General features: G+C 40.2%; 1 protein-coding gene across 1 annotated transcript; it reads right to left on the reverse strand.

Moving 5' to 3' along the window:
• Nucleotides 1–2,329: 2,329 nt before the first annotated feature.
• Nucleotides 2,330–26,901, reverse strand: NMU (neuromedin U; the record flags this gene model as incomplete). The annotated part of the gene is made up of 8 exons (XM_080797300.1): nt 2,330–2,365; nt 3,407–3,460; nt 7,174–7,248; nt 8,818–8,868; nt 8,960–8,989; nt 9,669–9,728; nt 21,139–21,197; nt 26,787–26,901. The coding sequence occupies 8 exons, from the start codon at nt 26,899–26,901 to the stop codon at nt 2,330–2,332; spliced, it is 480 nt and encodes a 159-aa protein (XP_080653426.1).
• Between the last annotated feature and the right edge of the window lie 843 nt (nt 26,902–27,744).

Here is a 27,744-nt window from a genome sequence, read left to right on the forward strand (position 1 = left end):
AGGAAAAGAATTAAGAATATCTTTGCTCATGTTTCTGATGTGAACTGCTCTTTGCTGAAACAGAAATTAATGCCAAATATAGTCTGAAAATTTAAGTTCCTAATTAGGTTCTAGGAGCACACTATATTTTTTCTTCACTTTTTCAGTATATTTGTCTCTCTTATTTCTTATCTTACTGAATTGGCCAATGTATAAGAACCACATTAAATAAAAGGTGACAGAGTACTCTTGCTTTGTTCCTGACATTAACAGAAATTCTCCAAAGTGTTTTACTATCAAAACTGTTACTGATGGGCGCCTGGGTGGCTCAGTAGGTTAAGGCCTCTGCCTTCAGCTCAGGTCATGATCCTGGCCAGGGTCCTGGGATCCAGTCCCACATCGGGCTCTGTGCTCAGCAGGGAGCCTGCTTCCCCCCCTTTCTCTGTGTCTGCCTCTCTACTTACTTGTGATCTCTGCCTGGCAAATAAATAAATAAAATCTTTAAAAACAAAAAAAACCCTGTCACCGACTTTGAGATCATTACATAAATAATGTTAATAAAGATTCATCTCTTTCTATAAGATATTCTCTTAAAACATCAGACATTGATGTGGAATTTTGAAATGATTAAATAATTTTTCTTCTAATGGTGAAAATATTTTAATAGACCTCCTAATGTTGAACCATCCTGAGTTGTTGGAACAAACTTCACTTTTATGGAGTTACATAATATAAAAAATTTTAAAAATACGGCCGAATACAACTTACTAATATTTCTTTAACATTTTTACATTGATATTTATAAATAGGATTGACTTCCAGTTTTCCTTTTTTGATACTACTTTTATAAGGTTTTGATATTAGTATTTTCTGGCTTCATAAAAAATATTTTGAGATTTCCTTCCATCTCTGAGCTGTAAAAATTCAAAACCTATTGGTCTAGTACTTTGGAGGGGGAAGTTTTTAGATAATGTTTTCAACTTTTTTTCCATGCCCATTAGTCTGTTCAGAGGTATTCTTTTTTTCTTTCTTCTGACATCAGTTTTAGTAGTACTTACTTTATTAGACAATCCTCCATTTTATTCAGGTTTTCAAACTGATAGTCACAGAGATTTGTAAAGTACTGTTTTGTGATTTCCATTTATTCTATATCTGTTTCAATTTCCTTACTTTCATTTGTATATTTGTACATTTATGGTTTCTCTTTTTTTTCTTGATTAGAGTAGGCTAATCAGGTTATTTTATTTCATTTTATTTTTTGCAAATAATTAGATTTTGCTTTACCAGTTTTTCTTTTTAACTATTTTGTAATTTTTTAATTTCATTTTTCATTTTATAATTTTCTTCCTTTTGCTGTCTTGAGGTTCACCCTGGTTTTTTTTTTTTTTTTAACTAAAACCTTAATTCACTCATTCTTTCTTGCTTGATAGCATTTAAAGCCTTGAATTTTTCACTGAATATGCCTTTGGCAGAGTCCCGTAAGTTTTAACATGCAGTGTTTTTATTATCTCTTTGTTTTCTGGATATTGTATAATTTTGGTATCTTCATTAGTTAGAAATGGTTCATTTTGATATTTGTTTCTATGAGAAAATACTAAGAATTTTAACATTCTAAAGCTAACTACGTATTTAAGGGTTGAGATAGTGATATGAAAAAATATATGCAAAAGTATGTTAAGTACAGAATCTACATTAAGATTATATGAGGTTAATAGAATATACTTTTATTTGTGTGGTATAAATTTATCAATCTGAATTTGGGTCTAATTTCAAAATTCACAACCTAGTAAAATATTAGGATTAACATGTTTATTAAATATGTAGGACCACCCATATATCTACTTTATCTCCAGCCCTGATGTGGAAATTCTGTGAGTTCCAAGGTAGAAGTCATGTTCTCATGTCTTTCCACATGTTTTTAGTTCTCCAGAAGTGGTAAATCACTTTTCTAAAGAATCTTTGAATACAGTTCACTTGGAAGACAGAAATGCATTCAGCCTGTAAGTTCTGGCCCATTATTGTGGACACTGATTACTACAATAAGAACACAATCTTTGACATATTACCTGCGCAATAAATGATTATAAGGTCAATGTCTACAAAACCCAATAGGACTACTGTGACATAGTCCAGGGAACACACAACATGGGCAAAGCAAATCTGGTCCTAAAATACTGACATTTTCCATCATATAAAGCCCCCACTGCCCCTATAACAATAGTATGTATATAGAATATTAATGCACCCATGCAGTCAAGTAATAGAAATATACTGAGCATGGTTTAATTTGTGAATATCTGAAAATGACAGAAATTTTCAAACTGGGTTGAATTGGGAAGTACATACCATTTTAAATGTAACCTTCTGATCTTCTTCCATTGCGTGGCTTGAAAATAAATAAGAAATAAATCAGTGTAACTAAGGAGTGAAGTTAACTTTCATACAAATCAACCTAATGATTTCTATGGGAATTATTATATCTTCTTTTATCTAGTTTTGCTCTTCCTTCCATCCATTCTCCAAATTGTTGTTAAAATTAGTTTCCAAAATGCAAATCTTACTGCATGGCTCTTCCCAGCCCAACACTAAAGTTGAAATTCCTTAGTTAACTATTTCACTGGCTAATTCCTGTTGATTCTTCAAATTCAGCTCTTAAAGTCTTCTCTGTACCTCCTCCACTCTCCGGCCTGGGTTAAACACCTTTCTTCCAGAAACCAACTGCCTGGATTGAAGGTGCATTTAACATAGTATTTTGTATTTGTTTATCAGTTTCCTGTATTAGGCTGTAAACTCTTACAGCATAAGAATGGAATCCTATCTGTATGCTTCTAATCTTTGCAACATTGCCCAACACCCAGTAGAAATTTTAAAAAATTGCTAAATTAATGAATAAAAAAATCTCTGATAATGTAGTGAGGATACAAACATTTTAGAAAGTAAAGCTGCTTGGAAAGAAACTCACATTTCTTACACAATTTGGACAAGCAAAATATTAAATGCAATTACAAAGTTTATTGACTTATAGCCTCTAGTATAGTTGATTCTTCACTTTTAAAAACTTATGAAAATAGTCATAGCTGTTCTAGTCTCCTGAATCAAATATTTGGTAAATGATTCCTTGGAACTTAAGGAGTAAAGCATCTTTAAGACACTCACTTACTGCACACGAAATTTGATAGAAATAAACTGTTTAATATCTGAATGTCACTTGGGGTGTTTACAAACATGAGCAGATTAGAAAAAAGATCAGAGCTACCATAATATTAAAATAATATGGTGGGGGAAGAAGTGAATCGCAGACTAGAACACCTGATGTCAAATATCTATAAACAAACTTAAAAACTTAATGTAAATAAGTGCGTAGTCAGGGTATTTTTTTCAATTTAAATGTTGAGTGATTTTTTTAAAAAATATGGTATTTGCATACCCTGAACAAAAACTGTCTTCGAACTTGGCTTGCAATAGGACCTTGGAATTCTTCCTGGAAAAGAAAAGGAGGGCATTACAAATCAACTAACAGGAAAAATAAGTGCAAATTCTTAGTGAATTCTTAGTGAAGCGCCAAGTTATTTTCAACTACCATAATTAAACGAGGAAGGAATCAAGGACTTGAGTACATAATTCCTATCAATAAGTAATCTTTGAATGTATACCCAAGGAACTTTCACTTAGTAGTATCACCAGAATGTTGTATTTTAAAATAATTTCCTAGGGGCAGCTGGCTGACTCAGTCGGTAGAGCATGCAACTCTTGATCTCAGGGTCATGAGTTTGAGCCCCATGTTGGGTATAGAGCTTACTTAAAAATTTTTTTAAGGGGTGCCTGGGTGGCTCAGTGGGTTAAGCCTCTGCCTTCAGCTCAGGTCATGATCCCGGGGTCCTGGGATCGAGTCCCGCTATCGGGCTCTGTGCTCAGTAGGGAGCCTGCTTCCTCCTCTCTCTGTCCGCCTGCCTCTCTGCCTACTTGTGATCTGTCTGTCAAATAAATAAATGAAATCTTAAAAAAAATTTTTTTTAATAAAATAAAATAATTTCCTTATCAACGTAACAGCTTCTAGGACGTTTGTCAGTTGTATGTGTATTCATCAGTTAGTAGAATGAGAGATGAAAGTTCATAGATAATTAACTATATTTAAAACTTCCTCTCAGCATTTTGTTAAAATGAAATAGTTTCCTTAAAATACATATTGTATGTGCTAACACATGATCAGGAAAAATATAAAATAGAATTGTGTCAGACCTAAAATACACTATGTTTCTATAGGAATTGAAATTGAAATTGAAATTGAAGGACAACTTTGGTAAATGATATTTATTCAAAGAGATTTGAATAAATTAGATTTATTTATTTATTAGTAGATTATTTATTTATTAGTAGATTTTAGTAGATTAGTATATTTTCCCAGTATAATCATATTCACAGAAATGATAAGAAAAAAAAACAAGTAAGAACACACCAATTTTTCATAATGGGTGTTATTTTGAAGTTGCTTCTTTTCTTAAAGCATTTCATTTTAAACAATGGAAAAGATTTAACGTTTTATGGTTTCCATAATATAGGTTCTCATAGCTTCCTATTTCAAGAACTACTTCTTATAGCAGCATCAGGATGGCAATCACTATGAAATATGTCATCAAGTCCTTTTGAAATTATTCTATAAGTATAATCAAATTTTAAATTCTAAGAAATGGCTCTGACATCTATTAAAATTCTGAAATCCCATATTAATTTGGGGTGCCTGGTTGACTCAGTCTGAAGAGCATGTGACTTGATCTCAGGGTTATGAGTTCGAGCCCCACATTGGGTGTAGAGATTACATAAATAAATAAAAAACTTGAAAAAAAACCTTTGAAATCCTTGCTTTACAAGAAATGTGTTTTAAATTCTCAATATTTTTTACCTAATTCTCATCCTGACTACAAACTCCCCCAAATTACTTAATATTTTTAAATGCACACATAGAAACTATATATTTATATGCTGTATAAGAAAAGTTACGTATGTTACATTAAAAAGAAAAAAAAATACAAAGAAACTGTAACTTAAATAGTGTCAAATTTTAAAACTTTCAAGCCCAAACATACAGGTCTGTTTAGTCTTATTGGAGAAAGAATTTAGGAAGTAGAAATAAAAAAGATGTCAGGATGGAAGTGAGGATGTCTAGCAAAGAACTTTTAAGAAACGTGTTTGGATGCCCCAAATCTGAAAACTCATTTTCCTTACGAACACAAAACATTTCACTATCAAAAATCTGTTTTAAAATTAGGAGACTTAGGCCCAGCAAAGCTAACACTCTACTGTAATTTTTTTTATTCATGTCTTACATTCTTTTCTTTCATCGGTTCCTATGAAACTTGGCTTGTTGCAAAATACTTTTAGGAGTGATTTGTCCAACAGGATATACTGCTAAGTCAGAGGTTACATATTCAGCTAGTTTTCTGGAAATACAATTTTGCTCAAGGTGGAACATTCAGACAAAGTACCAAATGGCCACAATACTGAGTGTTTCGGTCTGGTAAATAACTACAGCGAAGTGATATAATAAACTAGTCATTTGTGGGTGTGTTTTAAGAAACTGCATCTTTAATTGAAATCTTACAGTATTCATCAGTCAAGCAAAGTCTTCAGAAAGTACAAGTTAATTCAAAAAAGCATATATTACTTCTAGGAAGTCTGTTGACAGTGAATTTGATTTTTTTTTTTTAAGAGGCTATTAGAGTTCCTCTTACATTTCTTATTCAAGTTGGCAGCAGATATTGTCTTCCCTGATGGAAGCTTAGTTTAAGAATGTGAAGAATTGGGGCGCCTGGGTGGCTCAGTGGGTTAAAGCCTCTGCCTTTGGCTCAGGTCATGATCTCAGGATCCTGAGATCCTGCCCTGCATCCCGCATCGGGCTCTCTGCTCGGCAGGGAGCCTGCTTCCTCCTCTCTCTCTGCCTGCCTCTGCCTACTTGTGATCTCTTTCTGTGTGTCAAGTAAATAAATAAAATCTTAAAAAAAAAAAAAGAAGAATGTGAAGAACTTAGGAAGGAAGTAGTGACCATAAAAATAAATTTTGATGAATTTATTTGCCTAGACTGTATGCATTTTTAAAGGTATTTGAAGACCGTTTGTTGGTAGTATCTTAAGAATAAAATTAACATGGCACTTAAATTAAGGGGAAATCTAACAATAAAGTAATAGAAGTATGTGGGGGCGCCAGGCTGGCTAAGTCAGTGGAGAGTGCAACTATTGATTTCGGGGTTGTAAGTTCAAGCCCCATGTTGGGTGTAGAGATCACTTAAAATCATTTAAAGAAATAATAGAAGAATCCAAGATTAGACAATGAAGACAGCATAGTGAAAAAAATATTTGCCTAGACAAGAAGTCAGAAAACTCTGCTATAATCTCTAATCTCACTTACTAGCATGATCTTGGGAAACACCTTTATTCTCAGTTGTTTCCCTTTTAGTAAACTGGGGATAACAACACTTGCATAAGTACTAACAGAATTGCCAAAAGAATAAACGGAGATAACGTAAGACTTAAAACTAAAATGCATTACAACAATGTAAGGCATTACTTAAAAGTAGTATCTAGAAATTTTCATCAATGAAAGAATTAACAATTCTTTTAAAATGACAATAAAAACTCCACCATCTCTAGTTAAAACATGTTAAAGTTCAGTTGTATTCCTCTTAAACATAGATACTGGATTGAGGCCATATTTCTGTTTAATTGTGAAAATTAAAGATGCCTGCGTTTCGTTTCTGATCTATTTCCTTCACAAGCCTTACTCTTCCTAACACTTTAATATTTGGGGAGAAAGCTTCCCATCCTAGCCAACAGCCAACTTGTACACTGAGGGGTGGTGAATGGTCCTTCACCTTTTCTCCTGTTCCAACCTAAGTACGAGGCCCACTGTTGTGTCCTTTCCTTGAACCAAGAAAAGTTTCCTCACCGGGAGGGTCATGGCCCTTGGAAGGGCGTGTAACCCCTCATTGCCCTCAGCTTGAATCCAAGAGGAAGTACTAAGGGGGGGCAGGAACGATTCTCTTCCTCCTGAGTGAAAACACTTCCTCACTTATATCCTCCAATATAAGTGAAAACACTTATATCGGCCTTGTCCTGAGAGAGTGTCTTCTAAATCACCACAACTGGGAATTCAGGGCCCCACAGAGAGTGACAAAGCAAGCATGCAGTTTGTGTTACGTACGTCCAGTCTGAACCTCTTCATTCTTCTCTCATGCAGTTGAGGAACAAGCTGCAGTAGCGGATGGACGACAGACGACTGAGAGACACGAACACACACACGTGATGAGCACGAAAGCTTCTCAGCATTGGGCATAAAGATGGTTTCCTATTTGTTTGGTTTTGGTTTTGCTTTTACCCCACTCTACTTGCTCCAGACAGAAAAGAACAAGAAAGATGTTATGTGATGTAGCTCTTTGAGAACGCTTCAAAGAATGTGGAGAATAAGCCAAGAGACTGAATGAAATGTGGTAGGGTCTGTGCTAGGATCCTTGTCATCAGGCTGGAGAAATGCTTTCCTTAGGGCCTCAGCTCCGTCATCAGCTGCTGGCAAGTAAATCACCCGCCAGCATCTCTGAGATGCTTCCAGACTTATGGAAAATGGTTTGGCCTGATGGAACCAACTCTGTGAGAATCAGTTTTCTGCTATGAAAATGTTTTGTCTGGAAGATTATCGTGTACACGCATCTGGGAACCTCCTTCACAAAGGTTATTTTGTATTTAAAACTGAACATATGGAACAAGACAACAGGGGACACAAAAAGTGACAAACGTGTCATTGATCGTGAAAAATGGGACTAAGATAGATTTTCTCAAAATGTAAAGATGTCAAGCAGAAGGAAGTGAAAGTATATTTGAGACATGGGATTACCCGATACAGTTTCATTTTAAAGGCATGGCTTGGATTGAACCTTCTCACAAATATTAAATTCATTTGTCAAATGGATTACTTTAAGCCCTAACGGTGATTCGTTAACCAGTTCAACCTACCATTCAACTCCTCATACATAAGAATATTCAATATGACAAACATTTGAAACTGAGTTTATAATACTGTTACCTTTTCAGAGATACACATATGTTTAAAATTCACTGTGCTCCTCATTCCCTAAATTGGTCCATGGGAGTGAATCACAAGCATAGAAGGAATATTATGGTTGAATAATTACTAAGCATTTCAGATTGAAACACCAGAATAGCATTTTAAAAATTCATCTGGATAAAAAGAAAAACTACCACTAAAACCACACAATTTGGGAGTGAACTGAATTCACGTTACTGGTATCTGGTTAACCTTAGTAAATTCTCACATTAAAAGCCTAATTACAAATAAGGAGAGCTGAGGAATAGAACTGGATATTTCTAGTTATATTTAATGACATTCTTGGCAATCATCATTTAAAGTCATTCTTAAAATGATTTTGGTTAAATCTTGTTTTTCCTTGTACTCATTGATTTCTAAAACAATATGTTTTACTTAATCATTTGTGCCCTTTTTTTGCATCTAGAATGTAAATTTCATAACAGGAGGGATTTCTTTTTTAATTTTCTATTTTATTGCTACATTTCTAGTACCTAGACTTGTGCTTGGCACAGAATAGATACTCAGTAAATCATTGTTGAGTGAATGAATAAATTTAATGTACATGTAGTTAGTAAGATATAAAATAAATGAAATGTGTAATAAATATTGAATTCCATTTGTTTATTCACATATAAACTCTTAGAGGGAAAAACATGAATTTTGATCTAGCTCTATTAGATAAATTGCAAAACAGATTTTAAAAAATACTAACAATTACTAATAAGAAGTAATTCTACAACTTACCACAACATTTGAATTGCCCAGCTTCCGTGTCTTTGAATAATGAAATAAGAACTGTTGAAAAAAAAGTAGTGAGATTTACTATAAATGGTTACTGGTTTCTCTTATTATTTTTTAGTGTATGTATTTACAGAAATCACCTTACCCTTTTGGTATTATCTTTTTCATCTGTTTCCTATTGAAAAAAGAGAGAAATAAATATCATATTATATATAACATATTATAAGATTATAATATATAAAATACTGTATTATTATATTATGTAGTTTATTATAATCATATACTATAATATATGTAGTATAAAGTTTATACATAAAATTATTTTTAATTTTTAAAAATATGTGACACATACGTTATATATAAAATATAAGCCTGAAACTGGTTAAGCATATATTGCTCTAAAATAAATGGGAAAGGGTGCCTGGGTAGCTCAGTGGGTTAAAGCCTCTGCCTTAGGCTCAGGTCATGATCCCAGCGTCCTGGAATGGAGCCCTGCGTTGGGCTCTCTGCTCAGCAGGGAGCCTGCTTCCCTTCTTCTGTCTCTGCCTATGTCTCTGCCTGCTTGTGATCTCTGTCTGTCAAATAAATAAATAAAATCTTTAAAAATAAATAAAATAAATGGGAAATTAATTAAATGTTGTTTATATTACATGAGTGTAAACTCCCTTATTATTGTCACTAAATTCTCCCACATCTGAGAAGCTGAACTATTTGTTTCTTATCCAAAACCAACTTAGGCTCTTCTAGCTCTTCAGGAACTGCTCCCGAAATTTGGCATACTTTCTTCCAGAAGGAATTCCAAGGTATCACTGAACAATTTTTTACCTACAAATAAAACACTATTTCAACCTTACCTGGGGCTTTGGTAGAGTCCCCATAATTGTGATGCAAAGCTCCTCCAATGCATTGGATGCCTAAGGAAAACAAGAAGATACACAGGACAGGCTTTTGCTTTTGCATCATTTACTTAGAAGAGAGAACTCTCAAATGTTAGGAGCGCAAGGATATTCCAAATACCGAGAAGAGAATCCTTCTTGTGTCCCATTAAAACTCTGTAGGAATCCCTTGGTATCTCTCATGACAAACACTTGACTCCTGGAAGGAAAACCTTCCTTGCAACCAGCGGGGGAGAATGTTGTGTGCTGGCCATATGCGTGGATGGAGGCTTCCGCTGTGGTCCAGATACATAGTTCTCAGCACTTGCTAAGACCCCGTGAAATTCTATGACCGAGAGAAACGAGAACAGGGCCAAAAGAGGGATTATTCTTCCCGGCTTGTAGCAGAATCTGAGTGTACATGCCAAAGCTGTGAGCCTCGCCGAATATTACTCATTATTGGCTCATTTAAAAATCCTGCAAGGGCTCCGGAACAATGGGAGGGGAGGAAGCCGCGCACGGTGCCCCTAATCTGAGTTACCACCCTTCCAGGCTGCTGACTGCACACCCCGGGATCAGGTTTGTCAAAGCATCTGAGCACAGAAGTAGGGCAGGGCTCCCTGCGGTTACGCGCCGGCTGGGTGTGGTGAGGAGTCACACAAATGGACAAGCAGGGGCGAAACCTGCTTTGCACAGGATTCAGCACTCTAGCACCATGAACAATTGATTACTTAATAGACGCATAGCAGAAGTACGGAGGAGCTGGAACCGTGCTGGGGGCGGGGGGCGCGGGGAGCCGTAGAATTAGTAGTTGAGAACGGGGGCTGCGGAGCTGAGCTGCCTCAAATTCTAGAGCCGTGCAAGTCCGAGTTCTGTTCCTCAGCTGTAGCCCCCTGGGCTGGTTATCGAAGCTCTCTGAACGTCACGGTCTTCAGCCACACGTCGTCGGGGATGATGACATCCCTGCGGAGAGTTCTTGGAAGAATTAGGTGGAGGCGGAGCTCTCGGCGCGGTGCCAGGTACGTGGCAATTAGTTAGCAGTAAGAGCAGTAAAGAATGCGTGGCCTGTAAAGCTGGATTTACAACTGCAGTTACTCTTCACTGGGAAGACACGCCATAAAGGATTGTTTGGGGCCAGCGAGGGTCTCGCCCTTGCAACAACGGCGCATGGTGACCGCGTGGCGTGTAGCGAGGGATCCAAGCGGAGTCCCGAACGGCTTCTCGGAGCGTCCTCCCTAGCGCTTCGGAGGTCTGCTTTGCTCTCTTCCATTTGTTTGCCTGCCGGGCACGTTGTGGGGATATTTAGGAATAATATGAAATGGATCCTATTTACGTAGTGCTTCGGTAAATTGCAAAACACTTTCAGATACCTAATTCGCGTTCCGTCCTTAAAACGCGGGCGTGACAAGGACAGGGAGGGTCCCCGTGTGTGAAGGACTGTGAGGTTCTAGGAGATTGTCAGGTGCTCAGAACCGCACATGGCCAGCAGTTGGTTTGGGGTGGCCTGGGGGCTTGGCCGTCTGGCCTGCAGACCTTGCTGTGTGGCCTGGGCATTGGCCGTTAAGCCTGGGGGGGTCAGATGAAAGAGAGTAACACTGATACACTCCTTCCCACTTTTTCCCTTCGGGGTTGGGTACATAGGTCACCCCATAAAAATCTGGAAACAAATTCCTGAAACCTCCTTTTATGGCCCGTGTATACATGCTGTAAAACACAAAACAATACAAAGAAAATATCTAGTGATGTCATGTGTCTCTTAACACACAGAAGAATAAATTCAGTGTCTCCTAAGAACAGCTCAGAAGCCAGACGAGACGGCAACAAGACCGAAGTTTGACAGAAAAGGTTTCAAAACATGTTGCACTTTCTCCAGCCGCTCTTCTCATGAAGCCATGATTCTCTGAGCTACAACTATTCTTTAAGGATTTTTCTCATACTGTTTTTAATATTTTATTTTTCATTTGTGAACTTTAAAGATCCTTTCTTTCCTCTTTGGTAAAAATGTTTTGAATGTGAATGCTTTGTATGTGAATGTTCAGATAATCACACAAAGGATAAAATTATAGTTAATGTGAAAAGTAATGATTTTTTTAAAAGTTGTATCAGTAGGGCACCTGGGTGGCTCAGTGGGTTAAGCCTCTGCCTTCGGCTCAGGTCATGATCTCAGGGTCCTGGGATGGAGTCCCGCATCAGGCTCTCTGCTCGGCAGGGAGCCTGCTTCCTCTTCTCTCTCTCTGTCTGCCTCTCTGCCTACTTGTGATCTCTCTCTGTCAAATAAATAAATAAAATCTTTAAAAAAAAAGTTTAAAAAATAAATAAATAAAAATTAACAGTTGTATCAGTAAACGTAAATGATTCCATAGTAAATTTACCAAAGCTCTCCTCAAAAGATGCAGTCTCCAAATCCAGCAAAAGCTTCGTCTGGCTTCATGAGGTCTAAATGAGTGTTTTAAATTCATCCTTTTAGTACTGAAGAAATAAGATGACTCCGAGGGTGTTCCTGACTTTTATTTTTTTTTTAAGATTTTTTTTTTTTATTTGACAGAGAGAGATCACAAGTAGGCAGAGAGAGAGAGAGAAGCAGGCTCTCTGCTGAGCAGAGAGCCCAATGCAGGACTCGATCCCAGGACCCTGAGATCATGACCTGAGCCAAAGGCAGTGGCTTAACCCACTGAGCCACCCAGGAACCCTGTTCCTGACTTTTAAATGCATGCTTCTGCATTATACGCTGATTAACATCCATCCTATGTTATAAGCTGTTAGTGCTCCTCCAGCACCTTGAAATATTATTCATAAATGTCATCTATTGTGATCCTGGTCTTGCTTTTCCATCTAACGCCGTGAGCTCCCCTGCAGACTGGGGGATGGGTCAAGGCAGGAGGAATATAGCACTGCACGAGGCTGCTTCTCCACCTCGGCCATGATGACACTCTAGAAGGACGACGTGACCTTGGCACAGCATGGCACCTTAGCCAGACCACAGAGGGTTTACATGGGGACTTCGCAGTTAGTAGTTAGGCCGCAAGCACACCACTGATTGGTCTGAAAGAGGCTGAGCCCTCCTCTCCGACCAGGAAACTAGTGATCCTGATGAACAAAGGCAGCACACTGAGGCTAACTCTGCTGCACGCACACTAGGGAGTAGAGCAGCGGACAGAAAGCAGCGCACCCCATCGAGATGGTGTAGAGAGGGCACGCTTACTGTCAACGCCTCATGCTTCCACGTACACGAGCTACACGAACACTCCTCACTTCCCCACCATCTCTGAACTCTTGCCTGTGGAAGAGGCGGGAGTTCCCTGATCGTTGACTGGGAGTTGGAAACTGGGCATGCTCCCTTCAGCCCTTTCCTCCTCGGGAGCCGCTCTCTGGCTGGTGTTCTTGCTGGGTCTCTGCCCTGTGCCTGGAAACCTGACTGGCCCGGAGGCCTCGAATCACCCTCCAGGCCCAGTTTCAATTCTGGGAGTAGTTTTAGCAAACACACTTGGTATCAGATCTAAGGCCACATTCGTAAACTGCCTTCACCGTTACAGTGACACTTCGACCTCCGTTAAGTCTGACTCCATGTTTCTCTCTCTGTGGGTTTCACACTCAATTGAGGGAGAGGATATTAGCCTCCAAATGCAACAACAGATACGTTATTGTTAACCTAATGCAGAATTTGATTTTTGAAATTAGCATTTTCATTTACAAAATATGTGCATATTATCTGTAAATCTATTTCCCTTAGAGAGAAAGGCCCCAGGATGACCTCACAACATAAACTCACGGAACTGATTATTACCTGCTGATGATGTAAGGATTTCTAAAGTGTTGACATGTTTTAATGAGTCCATAAAGTAATGACAGGTCCAGAGGGAGACATGGAGGGACACCTACTTATGTCGCTACAAAAACACCTCCAATGGGAATTACCTGAGGCTGAGAATCAAGGGACAGCCAGGCCGAACAAGCGTCATCTATCTGTGGAAAAGAAAAATGCCAGTTACAGCTTGGAAATAGAAAGAATGGCCTCAAAATTAAGAAGCACCCTTATCCTGTGGTTCTTTATTATGTAAATCCGATCACTTCATCTAAATTAACATGATAAGGGGAGCCTGGGTGGCTCAGTGGGTTAAGTCTCTGCCTTCGGCTCAGGTCATGGTCCCAGGGTCCTGGGATCCAGCCCCACTTCGCTTCGGGGCTCTCTGCTCAGCGGGGAGCCTGCTTCCTCCTCTCTCTCTGCCTGCCTCTCTGCCTGCTTGTGATCTCTCTCTCTCTCTCTCCCCGTGTCAAATAAATAAAAAATAAAAAATCTTATTAAAAAAAAGTAAATTAACATGATAATAGCTTAAGTGCTAAATGATAAGTAATACACAGAAAAAACCTCTACACAACAGCTACCAGTTCTCTAGCAAGGAGCCAGCATTATCAAAGGGCTGCAGTTCAGTGGTTTACTACAGAATCAGTAAAGGTTTTGCCACACTCTTCACTTTTGTAAGTTTTCCTCCAGTTCAGGCTGTCTTCCGTCTACTTAGACGTAACCACTGACCAAAGACTTTCCCAGATTTATTACATCTATATGGGCTTTTCCAACATGAATTCTCTGATGTACAGCAAGTTTGGAGGACTGGCTAAAAGTTTTCCCTACATTCATTACATTTATAAGGTTTCTCTCCAAAACGGATACTCTCATGTATTATAAGTTCTGAGCTTTCAGGAAAGACCTTCGCACGTTTACTACATTTATAATGGTTCTCTGGAAAGTGAGTCCTCAGACGTATATCAGCATTTGAGCCTTGCTTAAACTTTTCCTCAGACCCACTGCATGGATCTAGTCTCTCTGCATTATAAAGGCTCTGGTAGTTTTTAAAATTTTTTTATTTAAATTCAATTAATTAACATATACTATATTATTTCAGAGGTAGAACTCAATGATCCATCAGTTGCATACAACGCCCGGTGCTCATTATTCAAGTGCCCTCCTTAATGTTCCTTAACATCCATCATCCAGCTGTCCCATCCCCCACACACCTCCCCTCCAGCAACCCTCAGTTTGTTTCCTAGGGTTAAGAGTCTCTTATGGTTCATCTCCCTCTCTGATTCACCTTATTTTATTTTTCCTTCCCTTCCCCTATGGGCTGTGGCAGTTTTTTATGTTTGACTCCTCTGTAAAGCCTGTCTCCGTTTGCTACACAGGTGAAGTTCTTCCTCGTGATTGATACTCTGATAGTTGTTGAGCACTGATGGATGGTTAAGCATCATCCCACATTTATCAAGTTTATAGATTTCTGAATTCTTTGCTGTTGAGTAAGTCTTGAGTGTCAGTTAAAGAATGTGGCAAGCCTTTAAACAATGCTAATCCCTGAGTCATTACCAGAGAATTTATACTGGAGTGAAATTTTACAAATATAAAGAATCTGGAAGCCCTTTGATCAGTGGTGAAACCTCATTCAGTATCATGGAATTAGAGAGAAGCCTTATTAGTGTAAAGGATGTGGTAAAATCTTTAAGGACTTCTCAACCCTTATTCACAACACGGAGTTCAAACTGAGGAGAAACCTTACAAACACAAAGATTTGTGGCAAGCCTCTTCCTGGAACTCACGACTTACTCACCATCATAGATCTCACACAGGAGAGAAACCGTAACATGTAAAGAAAGTGGCAAAGCCTTTAACTGAAATTCAGTCATTACTCAGTGTCCCCAAAGTCACACTAGATTCAAACTCTAGGAATGTAATGAAAGAGGAAAGACCTTTGTTTTTAAAAAAAAATACACCTTAGAAAACACGAGGGAGGGGCACCTGGGTGGCTCAGTGGGTTAAAGCCTCTGCCTTGGGCTCAGGTCATGATCTCAGGGTCCTGGGATCGAGCCCACATCCCCACATCGGGCTCTCTGCTCAGCAGGGAGCCTGCTTCCTCCTCTCTCTGCCTGCCTCTCTGCCTACTTGTGATCTGTCTGTCAAATAAATAAATAAAATCTTTAAAAAAAAATTTAAAAAAAATAGGTTTCGTGAACTACAGTTGACAGCTGTTTTCAGTCTTTATCCTAAAGAGAAAAATGGAAAGACTTTAAACTGTAGTATAAGAGATTTATATTAATCATTAAAAATCTGTGCTGTGAAGTTTAGCAGTAAAGCTGGATGTCTGGAGTAGTTTATGGCATTTATTTCTTCGGTGGCCTTTTAAAATGGGACTGGAAAAAATGGTACTGATTTCTTGTCTGTCTGGGATAATATAACTGGAGTCCTGTTTATGGCATAACATCTCGGAATTCTTTGTTGATCACGTTAATTTCGTTTCCATTCTTATACTATACCGAAGAGGGGATAATCATACTCTTTGGTCATAATTCCTCATGCTCCTATTGCTTCCAAGATGAACATGTACTCTAACATATGATTCTCTAATCTAGAGAATAAGGAAGGTGTACAATATTATAGAAGACCAAAGTCTTAATGTCTCTTTCCTTTTTATCCTCACAGAGCCTGTCATGTTCTCCATATATCACAAATACTTAGGGAATTTTTTAAAAAGATTTTATTTATTTATTTATTTATTTATTTGACAGAGAGAGAGACACAGTGAGAGGGAACACAAGCAGAGGGAGTGGGAGAGGGGGAAAGCAGGCTTCCTGCCGAGCAGAGAGCCCGACCTGCACGTGGGGCTCTATCCCAGGACCCTGCGATCATGACCTGAGCCGAAGGCAGACACTTAACACCTGAGCCACCCAGTAGTCCCAGGAAATTTTGTTTAATTCCTTTTGTCCCTTGTGCCCACCCCCCTGCCCCTCTTCCATGCCATGCAAATCCAGAGTCACAACTATAAAGACACACAAACACACATACGCACACAGGATATGCCATATCCAACGTGTCCGGAATAAGTGCTCAATAAATATTCTTCAAATTGCATTGAACTTGTAGAAAGAAAATAAAGTCAATTGAGGGGGGGAAGGCCAAAAGAGACCTTTCTAAAGCCTTGAATTATGACCAGTGCTTTAATATATCACCCTTAAACGTTACTTAGTTTGCGTCAGCAGGGTCGGAGGAACCGATCCCTCCCGCAAGGTTTTTGTGGTACTTAGGTATCTGAAGATACCACACGCTCAAAGACAAAGTTGTCCATCTGCACACCAGGCTGCCTGCCGAGGTGAGGTGGCCTTGTCCAAGAACGGGGGACCCTTGAACCTAAGGGCTAACTAATCAGTGCGTCAGTATTGTTTGGAGAAAAATACCAGAATAAGAAAAAACACCAATTAATCAAATTAGGAGATAATTGCAAAGCTCTTCAGTCTTTGTTCTTTTTTCTTTGAAAGGCACAGCAACACTGCTCACCCACTTTCCGTTTGGATAAGCATTAGTTCATTTTACTCGGCTTGGGGCCCTAATGGTTTTAAGAGCCACTAATTGCTTTTGAGAACTCTGTAGAGTCTGTTGATGAATTTGTTTGAAAATGGTTAGGTCTCTGTACAAGGTTCGAAAAGGATGTGTTTCTAGGGTCTGGATAGCTCAGTTATTTTTAAAACCTCCAGCAGAAAAGCACATCTTTTAGTGTCTTAATTTCTTTAAATATCTTTTCCTGTAAAAGAATTTATATCTTTGGGGTGCCTGGATGGCTCAGTGGGTTAAAGCCTCTGCCTTCGGCTCAGGTCATGATCCCCCAGGGTCGTGGGATCGAGCCCCGACTTGGGCTCTCTGCTCAGCAGGGAGCCTCCCTCCCCCCTCTCTCTCTGCCTGCCTCTCTGCCTACTTGTGAGCTCTGTCTGTCAAATAAATAAATAAAATATTTAAAAAAAAATTTATAGTGTTTTACAATTCTAGTTTTTTCCCAGCTTTATCATCTAAAATTTATTTCAAAAATTTTCCACAGAAATATAATTTCCAGCTAAAATAAATGTTTCTGAATTATACATTAATCTCTGTTACTTAAATTATTCTTCTTGTCTATATACCTCTGGCATGTATTTTGATATATCAAGGCAGAGAACCTTATAACAGACTTAATGAGATTCTATGCTGTTAGAGATTGTGTAGGACTTGGCACTTACCACCCATTTTATGTATTTTATGGACATGATCAAGGGTCCCTGGGATCAAGCCCCGTGTCAGGCTCTGCACTCAGCGTGGAGACTGCTGGTGATGCTCTCTCTCTCTCCCTCTCCGTCTCCCTCTGTGCTTCTCCCTGCTCTTGCACACTCCATCTCTTTCTATTTTTTTAAAAGATTTTATTTATTTATTTGAGAGAGGGGGGCGGGGAAGGATCAGAAGGAGAGCAGACTTCTCCTGAGCAGGTAGCCCGAGGTGGGGCTCAATCCTGGGACTCCGGGACCATGTCCTGAGCCAAAGGCAAACACTTAACTGACTGAGCCACCTATACACCCCTCTCCATTTCTTTCTAAAAGAAATGAATAAAATCTTTCTTTTAAAAAACCACACTGAGTTGCATATAAAGTATATTTCAATACATTCTTTAAAAAAAGAATTACTTATTACTTATTATCTTTATGTATTTTGTGAGAGGTCGCTTTAGATACACAGAAATTCTCCTCAGCTCCTAGTTCATGGTCATCATTGAACTGACTTTATGTATTCTTTTATATTTCAGTTTCCTACTCCTAGTCCGTCCTCCCTCGGCAACTCTTCTTATTTATTTGATGAGTGTCCTCCACTTATTTATGTTCTTGTAAAATTTGTATTGCTATTTGGTGTGCACTTTCTTACCTTTTTTTCACTTAACACTACACTTTGAGATCTACCCACGTTACTGGGGACATCTAGTATGTTGCTCCTAAATGCTATAGAACATTCTGCCATGTGCACCTACCCTACGTCTGTTGCCTACCCATTCCCCAGGGATAGACAGCTGGGTTTTCTCCAATTCCATTACAAGCAAAGCTGTAACCAGCCTTCTTGTATCTGTCTTCCACTTGCGGATCTATAGGAAGACATCTGTGGGCTACGTGCCCAGGAGAGGGAATGCTAGATCTTGGGGATATCTAGGTTGTTTTCCAGATAGCTCCACCAGCTGACACTTTCACCAGCAATACCCAAGGTTTGCACATCCTTGCTAACATTTGGCATAATCTAGATTCCATTTTTTTGCCAGTCTAATGGGTAGAGAGTAACACTTTGTTGTTGCCTTAATTTTAATTTCATTATTACTAATGAATCTTAGCATCTCGTTAGATGCTTATTGGCCTTTAGGCTTCTTCTTTGTAAACTATCTGTTCCGTCTCTTGACTACTTTTACCTTGGATCCCTATCTTTATCCAATCGGTTTGATGGAGTATCTTAGAAATTCTAGAAATTAATCCTTTGTTGGTTTTAGACATAGCCAACATCTTTCAAAAGCTCTTTTTAAATGTAGTCCTTTGAAAGAAATCTTTACTTTTATTGTAATTCAACCATCATCTTTTTGGCCTCATGATTTATATTTGCAATTTTGTTTTAGAAGTCATTCCCTGCTCCTAGCTCACAAAGATATTTTCCTAATAAAAAAGATAGATTCTATTAATTCTTATAATTTACCCTTTATATCTAGATCTTTAATCCACTTGGAGCCCACTTAGTTTTTCTAACTGAAGAATAATTGGCATTCAATGTATTAACTTCAGGGCGCAACATAGTGATTTGTTATTTTATACGTTACAAAATGGTCAGTGGGGTGTTAGTTTTATTTCTCTCCATACAGCGAGTCAGTTTCTCACCTTCACTTGCCAAGCAATCTGTGGTTTTCCCTCTGATTTTTAATGGTACTTTTATTGTAAGTTGTGCATTTCTGCCTTCGTTAGGGTTTTCCCAGAAATAGACCTTGAGATAGTGATGTGGATATGAGTAGGTTATTAGGGAGATGATCCCAGAAACACTGGCGGAATAGCAAAGAAGATAAACAGGGAAGAGAACGAATTCCATAAAGCATATGTTATCGAGGGGATTACCACCATGCCTAACTGGAATCAGTCTGTCTGGGGAACTCTAGGAGCCAATGCAGAACACACCTGTTATCCCAACTGAGGGAAGAGGCAGCTGAGGTATTTATCTACCAACTCTCTTGGGTCAGCAATTGAGGGGTACTCTCAGTGGTGGGAGCATTTATTCTCAGGCATTTCTAGTCCAACTACACACCACATGGGGCTTGAACTCACAACCCTGAGATTAAGAGCTGCATGCTCTATTGACTGAGCCAGCCAGGCACCCCCAAATTTTGACTTAGAATGTTTTTATGTCATTTAATTCTAACTATTTTGTAATTTCCTCTTTAGCCTGGGATTATTACCAAAATGTTACTTATTTTCCAAACAGATGGGATACTGAAGTTATACTTGTGTTGTTAATTTCTAATTTTATTGCATTATGATTGGAAAACATTTAAAATGGTTCCTTTTTAACTTGCAGAAATTTTCTTTGTGCCCTAACACATGGCATCTTTTTGTTTAATGTTCCAATTATGCCCAAAAAGAATGTATATACTATTTAGTGTAGGTTTTAAAAAATATTTCGAATAGATTAAACTTATTAATTGTATGGTTATATCTTTGCTATATCTATCGATGTCATTTGTTTTAACATCGGTTTTGAACAGGTGTATTAAAATCTCTAGCTACAAATATTCACCGATCTATTCTCCCCTGAAGTTCTATTAGATATTAACTAAATTTTGAGTTTTTAAAAATACATATAAAAATGGCTGAATCTTTTACCCTGCTGTTCTTTTATCAGCATAAGACACTGAGTATAATTTAAGATCTGTGCATACTGAGATACTGAGCATAATTTACTAAAATCATAAAATAAGGTCCCTCTTTGCTAAGATAGTTTGTTTATCTGGATTCTATTTTATCAGATATTAAGACTGATACTCCAATTTTCTTGCAATTCATATTTGCTTGGTATGTCCTTTTCCATACTTTTTGCTTGGCCTTTTTTCCTTTTTTAAGTGTGACTTTTTTTTTTTTTTAAGATTTTATTTATTTATTTGACAGAGAGAGAGGTCACAAGTTGGCAGAGAGGCAGGCAGAGAGAGGGGGAAGCAGGTTCCCCGCTGAGCAGAGAGCCCGATGCAGGGCTCGATCCAAGCACCCTGAGATCATGACCTGAGCCGAAGGCAGAGGCCTTAACCCACCGAGCCACCCAGGTGCCCTTAAGTGTGACTTTCATAGACAACATATTGTTGGATCTCTAAAAAAATACCAATCTGCGAATTTCTGTCCTTAGGTGATATTTTTGGCACATTCACATTATTGTAATTATTATTAGGGCTTATTTCTGCCTTCTTACTTTACCATTTACTGTAATTGTTTTGTTTCTATTCATCTTTCCTTCTTTCATTTCAAAAGAATAATAATTCTGAATATTATATCAGAATATTAGTAAAATCATAGTTGTCCCCAAACTCAATTATCTTAGTTCATCTGATAATTTCAAAGAAGGTAAAGTTTCCATTAACGTCTAGGGACAATGCTTTACCTCATTCCACAGCTGTCGTTCTTGTTCAGGCTGCAATCCTTGAGATAATACGGGAGCACCTGAAAATCAAGTTATACTTACATGTTATTTTTATGGTATTTCTTCTAAAGTTAAACATTTATATATAATTCAGTTTGGGATGCCATTTTTCATTTTCACTGTACATCATTACCCTCCCTTTTCAATTAGATATTTCAGCATTTGACTTACTATAAGGATACATAATTATTAAATAAACCTTAATAACATTTCAAAGACATTAAGAGTGGATTTCTTTTTTCTACACTTCTATGAACGTGCATAGCAGCATTATCCTAAGAGCCCCAGAGTGGAAACAATCCAAATGTCTGTTATCTGAAAAGAGATAAACAAAACGTGGTGAGTGCACCACGGAATACTACTTGAGCAATAAAAAGGAATGAAGTATTAATACATGCTGCATCAAAGAGGAATCACAGACATATTATGCTTAATCAAATAAGCCAAATGCAAAAAAAACAAATATTGTATGATTCTATTACATGGAATGTCCAGAAAAGGCACATCTGTATTAACAGAAGGACTGGTAGTTTCCTAGAGCTGGGGGTAGGAACAGAGACGGACTGTACACGGACATAACAGATTTTGGGGGGGTGTCATGGAAAATTGTATTATTGTCATAACTGGAGAGTTCTAGAAGTCTACTTAAAACCCACTGAGCTGGGGCGCCTGAGTGGCTCAGAAACTCTTGGTTTCTGCTCAGGTCATGATCAAGGGGTCCTGGGATCCAGCCCCATGTCGGGCTCTGCACTCAGTGTGGAGACTGCTGGGATTGAGCCCCACATCAGGCTCCCTGTTCCCTGCTCAGCAGGAAGACTGCTTCTCCCTCTCCCACTCCCCTGCTTGCGTTCCCTCTCTCGCTGTGTTCTCTCTATCAATAAATAAAATTTCTTTAAAAAACTTTAAAAAGTTTAAAATTAAAAAGTTTATTTTAAAAAGTTTACAATTTAAAAATTAAAAAGTTAAAAAAAAGAAAGGAATGGAGGGGACGCCTGGGTGGCTCAGTTGGTAAAGCGGCTGCCTTCGGCTCAGGTCATGATCCCAGCGTCCTGGGATCGAGTCCCACATCGGGCTCCTTGCTCGGCGGGGAGCCTGCTTCTCCCTCTGCCTCTGCCTGCCACTCTGTCTGCCTGTGCTTGCTCGCTCTCTCTCTAACAAATAAATAAATTAAAAAAAAAAAAAAAAGAAAGGAATGGAGGATGCCTCTTTATTCAACAGAACTAAGCAGCTCCAAGAAACACTTCGGGTCTAAGCTTCTCTTTAACGAGTCTGAATCTTTCCTAAAGGAGGATATGAACGTTCTCAGGAAAACAGTCTAAAAGGCCATTGGCCCTTTCCTCACAACTTGGACACGCGGCTTGTCTACAGTTACTAAGACTTGAGTAATAAGGAGGTGAGAGGAAGAGGACGGAGGGTGAGAGCAGGAGTCGACCTTAAAGAACCAAACCAGAACCAAGTACTGATGCAAAGGGAAAACGCAAAGATTTCCATTCTTTGGATTCAGTCTTTACCGCCATTTACTTCTGATTTCTCCACTCACTCTACTGCTGTTTGTTTGACAGGGTGTTCCTGTGCAAAGAATACAATTTTATGTTTTTCCTATGCCTGCCCGTCTCCCACCCTCCTACCTCCACACTACCTCACCGACAACCGAGAGCTTGCCTCCTTCCGTGCCCCCAAGCCTGCCTGGGCCACACAGAAATTGCCATTATAACTAACTTAGTCCCAAGCTTTTATGTAATCAAAAAGGGGTACTTTGTGGCTCTTACACAACACATGTAAACACAGTCTCAGGGTAAAAAAGTTAGAGGAGCCAACATTTTAAAATGCTTTCAACTTTAGAAACCCACTAATATCCTAGTACCAAACCCAAACCTGAGGGGGAATTATTTTTCTCTCCTTTGTGTATCTGTTAACCAAAGTTGGTGTGATTTTCTCCCCCAAGATACCCTAGATATGGGCTTTATACTGTCAAATAAGAGTACTAGAAACTTCCTCCAATATAGTCAGAGACATGGCCCTTATCTTCTAGATCCTGGAAAATGCACTGTTTTTGATGAGTTTTGAGATATTTATACTTATGTACTATCTAGTAAAGTGAAACCTTTAGTCTTATGTTGTACAGTCTAACTAATGCAAACAATATGGACAGACAACTTTTGTATCTGTCAATACACCTCTGTAAGAGAAAGAAACATTGACCTTTTTATTGGGGTATAACTTACATACAACATTATATTAGTTCACAACATAATGATCCTAAATTAGTGTATATTGTGAAATGATCACCACAATAAGTCTAGTTAACATCCATCACATACGTAGTTACAGATTTTTTCTTGCGATGAGAACTCCTAAGATTTACTCTTAACAGCTTTCAAATAGACCATATAGTGCCCATGCTGTTCATTACATGCATGTGGCCAATCTATTTTATAGCTGGAAGTTTGTACCTTTTGACTCCGTTTACCCATTTCACACACCTGCACCTCCCCACCTCTATGAACCACCCATCTATTCTCTGTATTCACATATTTTGCTTGATTTTTAAAAAAGATTTTATTTATTCATTTGACAGAGATCACAAGCAGGCAGAGAGGCGGGGGGAGCAGGCTCCCTATTGAGCAGAGACCCCAATGCAGGGCTCCATCCCAGGATCCTGAGATCATGACCTGAGCCAAAGGCAGAGGCTTAACCCACTGAGCCACCCAGGTGCCCCTTGCTTGATTTTGTTTTGTTGGTTTTTTTTTAGTTTCCACATATAAGTCAGATCATTTAGTATTTATCTTTCTCCAAAAAAACAGATTTGATTATTCTAAAAGTGGTGCTAATTTTCTTTTCTCATCCCTTGAACTTAACGAGTATAGGGTTTGAAAGGGAGAAACTTCTTGTTGACTGAATTTTAAGAATTATTCAATAAGTAGGGGTCTGAGTAGGAAAAAGCAGTTTTGTTTTTTTTTTAAAGATTTTATTTATTTGTCAGAGAGAGAGAGAGAGAAGGAGGGAGCACGAGCAGGGTCAGGGGCAGAGGAAGAAGCAGGCTCCCCGCTGAGCAAAGAGCTAGATGCAAGACTCGATCCCAGGACCCCAAGATCACAACCTGAACTGAAGGCAGACACGTAACCGACGGAGCCACCCAGGTGTCCAGAAAAAAAACACTTCTTAATTTAGTCTCGGGTATTTTGATCACTTGCTGTCACAAACCCAAATCAAGGTCTGTTGCAGTTATCCAAAATGTGCCCTCTTTTAGGAAATTTCCTGCTTTATTTTAATAATGTTCTCTGAAGCGTAAACTGTTGCCATCCACCCAACCTGCGACCGGCTCTTCATCTTGCACTGCTGTTGCGTGCTGGGCTGACTCGTTTTGCCAACGCTGCTCCACTTACTGACACTGTCTTACTTTCCTCTGGTTTTGCGACATTTGTTTCACTGTTTTTTAGATACACCCAGTTGCATCCTGCATAGTGATTGATCTTGGTAGATTATCTCCCAAGTTCGGTTATACAGGTCGTGCTTCCCCTCCAGAGCCATTTTTAGGGACTCGGGACTAGGGAAGATCACACTTTATGTCTCCCCTCTCCCCTTTCCCTCACATCTTTAGAGAGATAAGATTAGGTTTTTTAAAATATCAAGAGCAGGTCTAAAGGGGGAAAAGATACAAAATGGTAGTCTAGGGGGTCTCTGTGCAGTGAGAAAGGCATCTTATCCCTTTGCTTGAGAAATTCTAGAGATATTGATGAGATGATTGGCCAGCCAGCAGAAACGCTCTTCTCTGAAATAAAACCCAAGACTTGTCCTTTTTAGAAAGCAGCTTTCCACAGTTCTTGCTTGATCACCAGTGGCCTGAAAATTCCCCCTCTTCCCCAAAAGCAGTTATCCCCAGTTGATGCAAATATCACTGTAAACATACAACATGTAATGTGCATGGCAAGTGCATTTGCTTTACAGAAAAAAAAAGACACTTTTAAAACTATAATTATCAAAAAAAACTATAATTATCAAAAAAACCTATAATTATCTGTCTCCTTAATAAGGCAGATAAAGGTTGCCATCCTAATTCTACCAGTAACAAATTTAAAACAGAAAAATATTAATATTACTTTGCATAAGTTATGCTGTATTATTGCTGGCTCTGTGATGGAGAAGGTTGAAGTCTAGCTTCTGACTGCTTAGATCCCACAGCCAAATGGGATCTCGTTTGCCTTGCCCCCTTCTCCAACACCCCCAGGAAAGGAGAAAAAAAACCCAAAACAATGGAAGGACAGCGATAAAAATAAATCCATTGGAAAAGAAAACTAGCTTCAGTCTCTCTACTCTAATTGAGGGCTGGCCTGCAGGCTCTGAAAGGTCCCGGGAGTTATGGTTTCGAGTCCCCAGTCCTCCGAACGATGATGAGATGGTCTGCCTACCTTTGCCTCACCGACAGGGGAGCAGAGGGAACCTAAGAGATGCTGCTGTGGAGTTGGAAAATTCGTGATCTTAGCAAGAGAGTGGCTGGCCCTGGAGGGGACTCTGGGTCAGAGGTGGGAGGTCAAGGATGGATCCCTCAAGGTACCTGGAAAATAACCTTTAGGGAATAGGGAATGATCTCCCCATTGGAATGTGCTGGGCTCGGCTCTACCTTGTCTGCGAGCTTCAGACACCCCTCCCTGACCTCGCCTTTGCTTCTCCCACTCCTTTTCTCTAGGTCAAGAACAGGAAGTCCCTGTTTTATCAAATCACATCTGCCTTCACTGGCTTTAGCTGTAAGCACGGACTGAAAGCCAGGCTTGCCCACTTGCCTCTCCAATTCTACGTTTAAAAAAAAAAAAAAAAAAAGTCTCCAGGGCACCTGGGTTGCTCAGTCCCTTAAGCTGTTGCCTTTGGCTCGGATCATGATCTCAGGGTCTTGGGCTCCCTGCTTCAGGGCAAGTCTGCTTCTCTGTCCTCCTGCCCCTTCCCCTGCTCTCTCTCTCTCTCTCTCTATCAAATAAATAAAAAAATTTAAAAAAAAAAGAAAGAAAGAAAAGAAAAAAGTCTCCATTCTTTTTTTCCTGATCTGGTGCGTCAAAACCCAAAAGGCACAGAGCCCACCCAGAATGGGGCCCGTCAGGGTTCTCTGGATGGAGCAGGAGCTCATTCACTAACGATGTGCCCTCTCCAAGTTGACCTGGCATCAGCAGGTGAAGTATCAAACTCTCTCGTTTTACTTTAGCCCTCCAGTAATTGCACTGAAAAGGAACGCATTTTAATTTTCACTATGTTAATTTATGTCCGTTTCCACCGGCCAAGGGCCAGGGACGACCCGAGTGTGAGGGAGCCCTGCAAGTTTCCGCCAACCATAGGCCACCGGGGGCCTGGGGATTTCGGCCCTGCAGGGACTGCGCTCTAGCCGGGCCACTCGCACCTGCTCCGCTCGCCGCCCGCGGACAGCGACGCGCGCGGGTCATCAAAGGCGAGAAGCTGGGGAGCCCCACAGCAGGAGGGGAAGGAGAGAACCAGAAACCAACGGAAGAGGCGAGAAAGGGAGGGAAGAGAGCGCGGCAGGTGGCCAGGGGAAAGGCGCGAGAAGCGGCGGGCGCTGGGCGGGAGGCTGGAGGGAGCCCGGGAGGCGCGCGGGGCCCGCTTACCTCGGCAGGTGCCCACGCAGCAGGCGAGCAGCGGCAGCAGCAGCAGCAGGGGCCGGGACGCGGCGGCCACCTGTCCCGGGGCGGCCGCGGGGCGGCGGTGGGCTGCTTGCGGCATCTCGGCGCCGGAGGGAGGCTCGGGGCTCCGACTCTGCGCTGCCCGGGCCAGCACTCCACGCGGGAGCCTGGCAGTGCCTCTGTGTCTTCGGCGCGCAGCTCGCGGGGCTCCGCGGCCAAGCTGACCTCCCCGCGCGCCGCCAACTTTTAAATCTCGCGGACACGTGGGTTGGGACGGCGCGGGCCCCACGCGCGTCACCTCGCGGCCCACCGCCCCCGGCCTCTGTCGCGTCACTAGGGACCCGCTGCCCGCCCCCGACCCCCCACCCGCAGCGAGATCCGCCCCCGGTCATAGTTCTGACTCAGGGCACCGCGCATTCTCTCTCTGCGAGCCCTCTGGGCTCTGGGGTGAGCGTGGAAATAAAACAGTGCACGTTTTAGCTTCTTGGCAAGGGTTTGACTGGGAGCCAAGGAGGATGGCAAACCAGGAGACCCGAAGAGGCTGCGGTGGGGTTTTTAAGGTTGGTGGTGGCGACGCTCTCTCAGTTCTCACATCTGGCTGGGATGCCCCTTATTCAGCCCCTGGGAAAGCCTTCTATGCCCCCCGAAGACTGTGCATGCCTCCGCCTCTGTAGAAGCACTTCTGTCCTGCTCAATCGTTCATCCCCAGCCCCCAGCACCAGCGCGGTGCCTATCAGAGCAGTAGTGATGTTGGTGTGCCCCAAATTCCTGCAAGGTCTGAGATCATTTAGGGAAATGCACTTACTTGGTGAAGAAGGTCTAGAAGAAAGGATTGCTGAGATTTGACCACACATACATTTCCAATAGGTCTGGAAGGTCTGTGACTGTCCTGTGGATTTCCAAGCCCAAGGTGGCTCCTTTTTCTATGGGTTTCCGTCACTCC

Source organism: Martes martes, assembly GCF_963455335.1.
Source record: "Martes martes genome assembly, chromosome: 2".
Lineage (NCBI taxonomy): Eukaryota > Metazoa > Chordata > Mammalia > Carnivora > Mustelidae > Martes > Martes martes.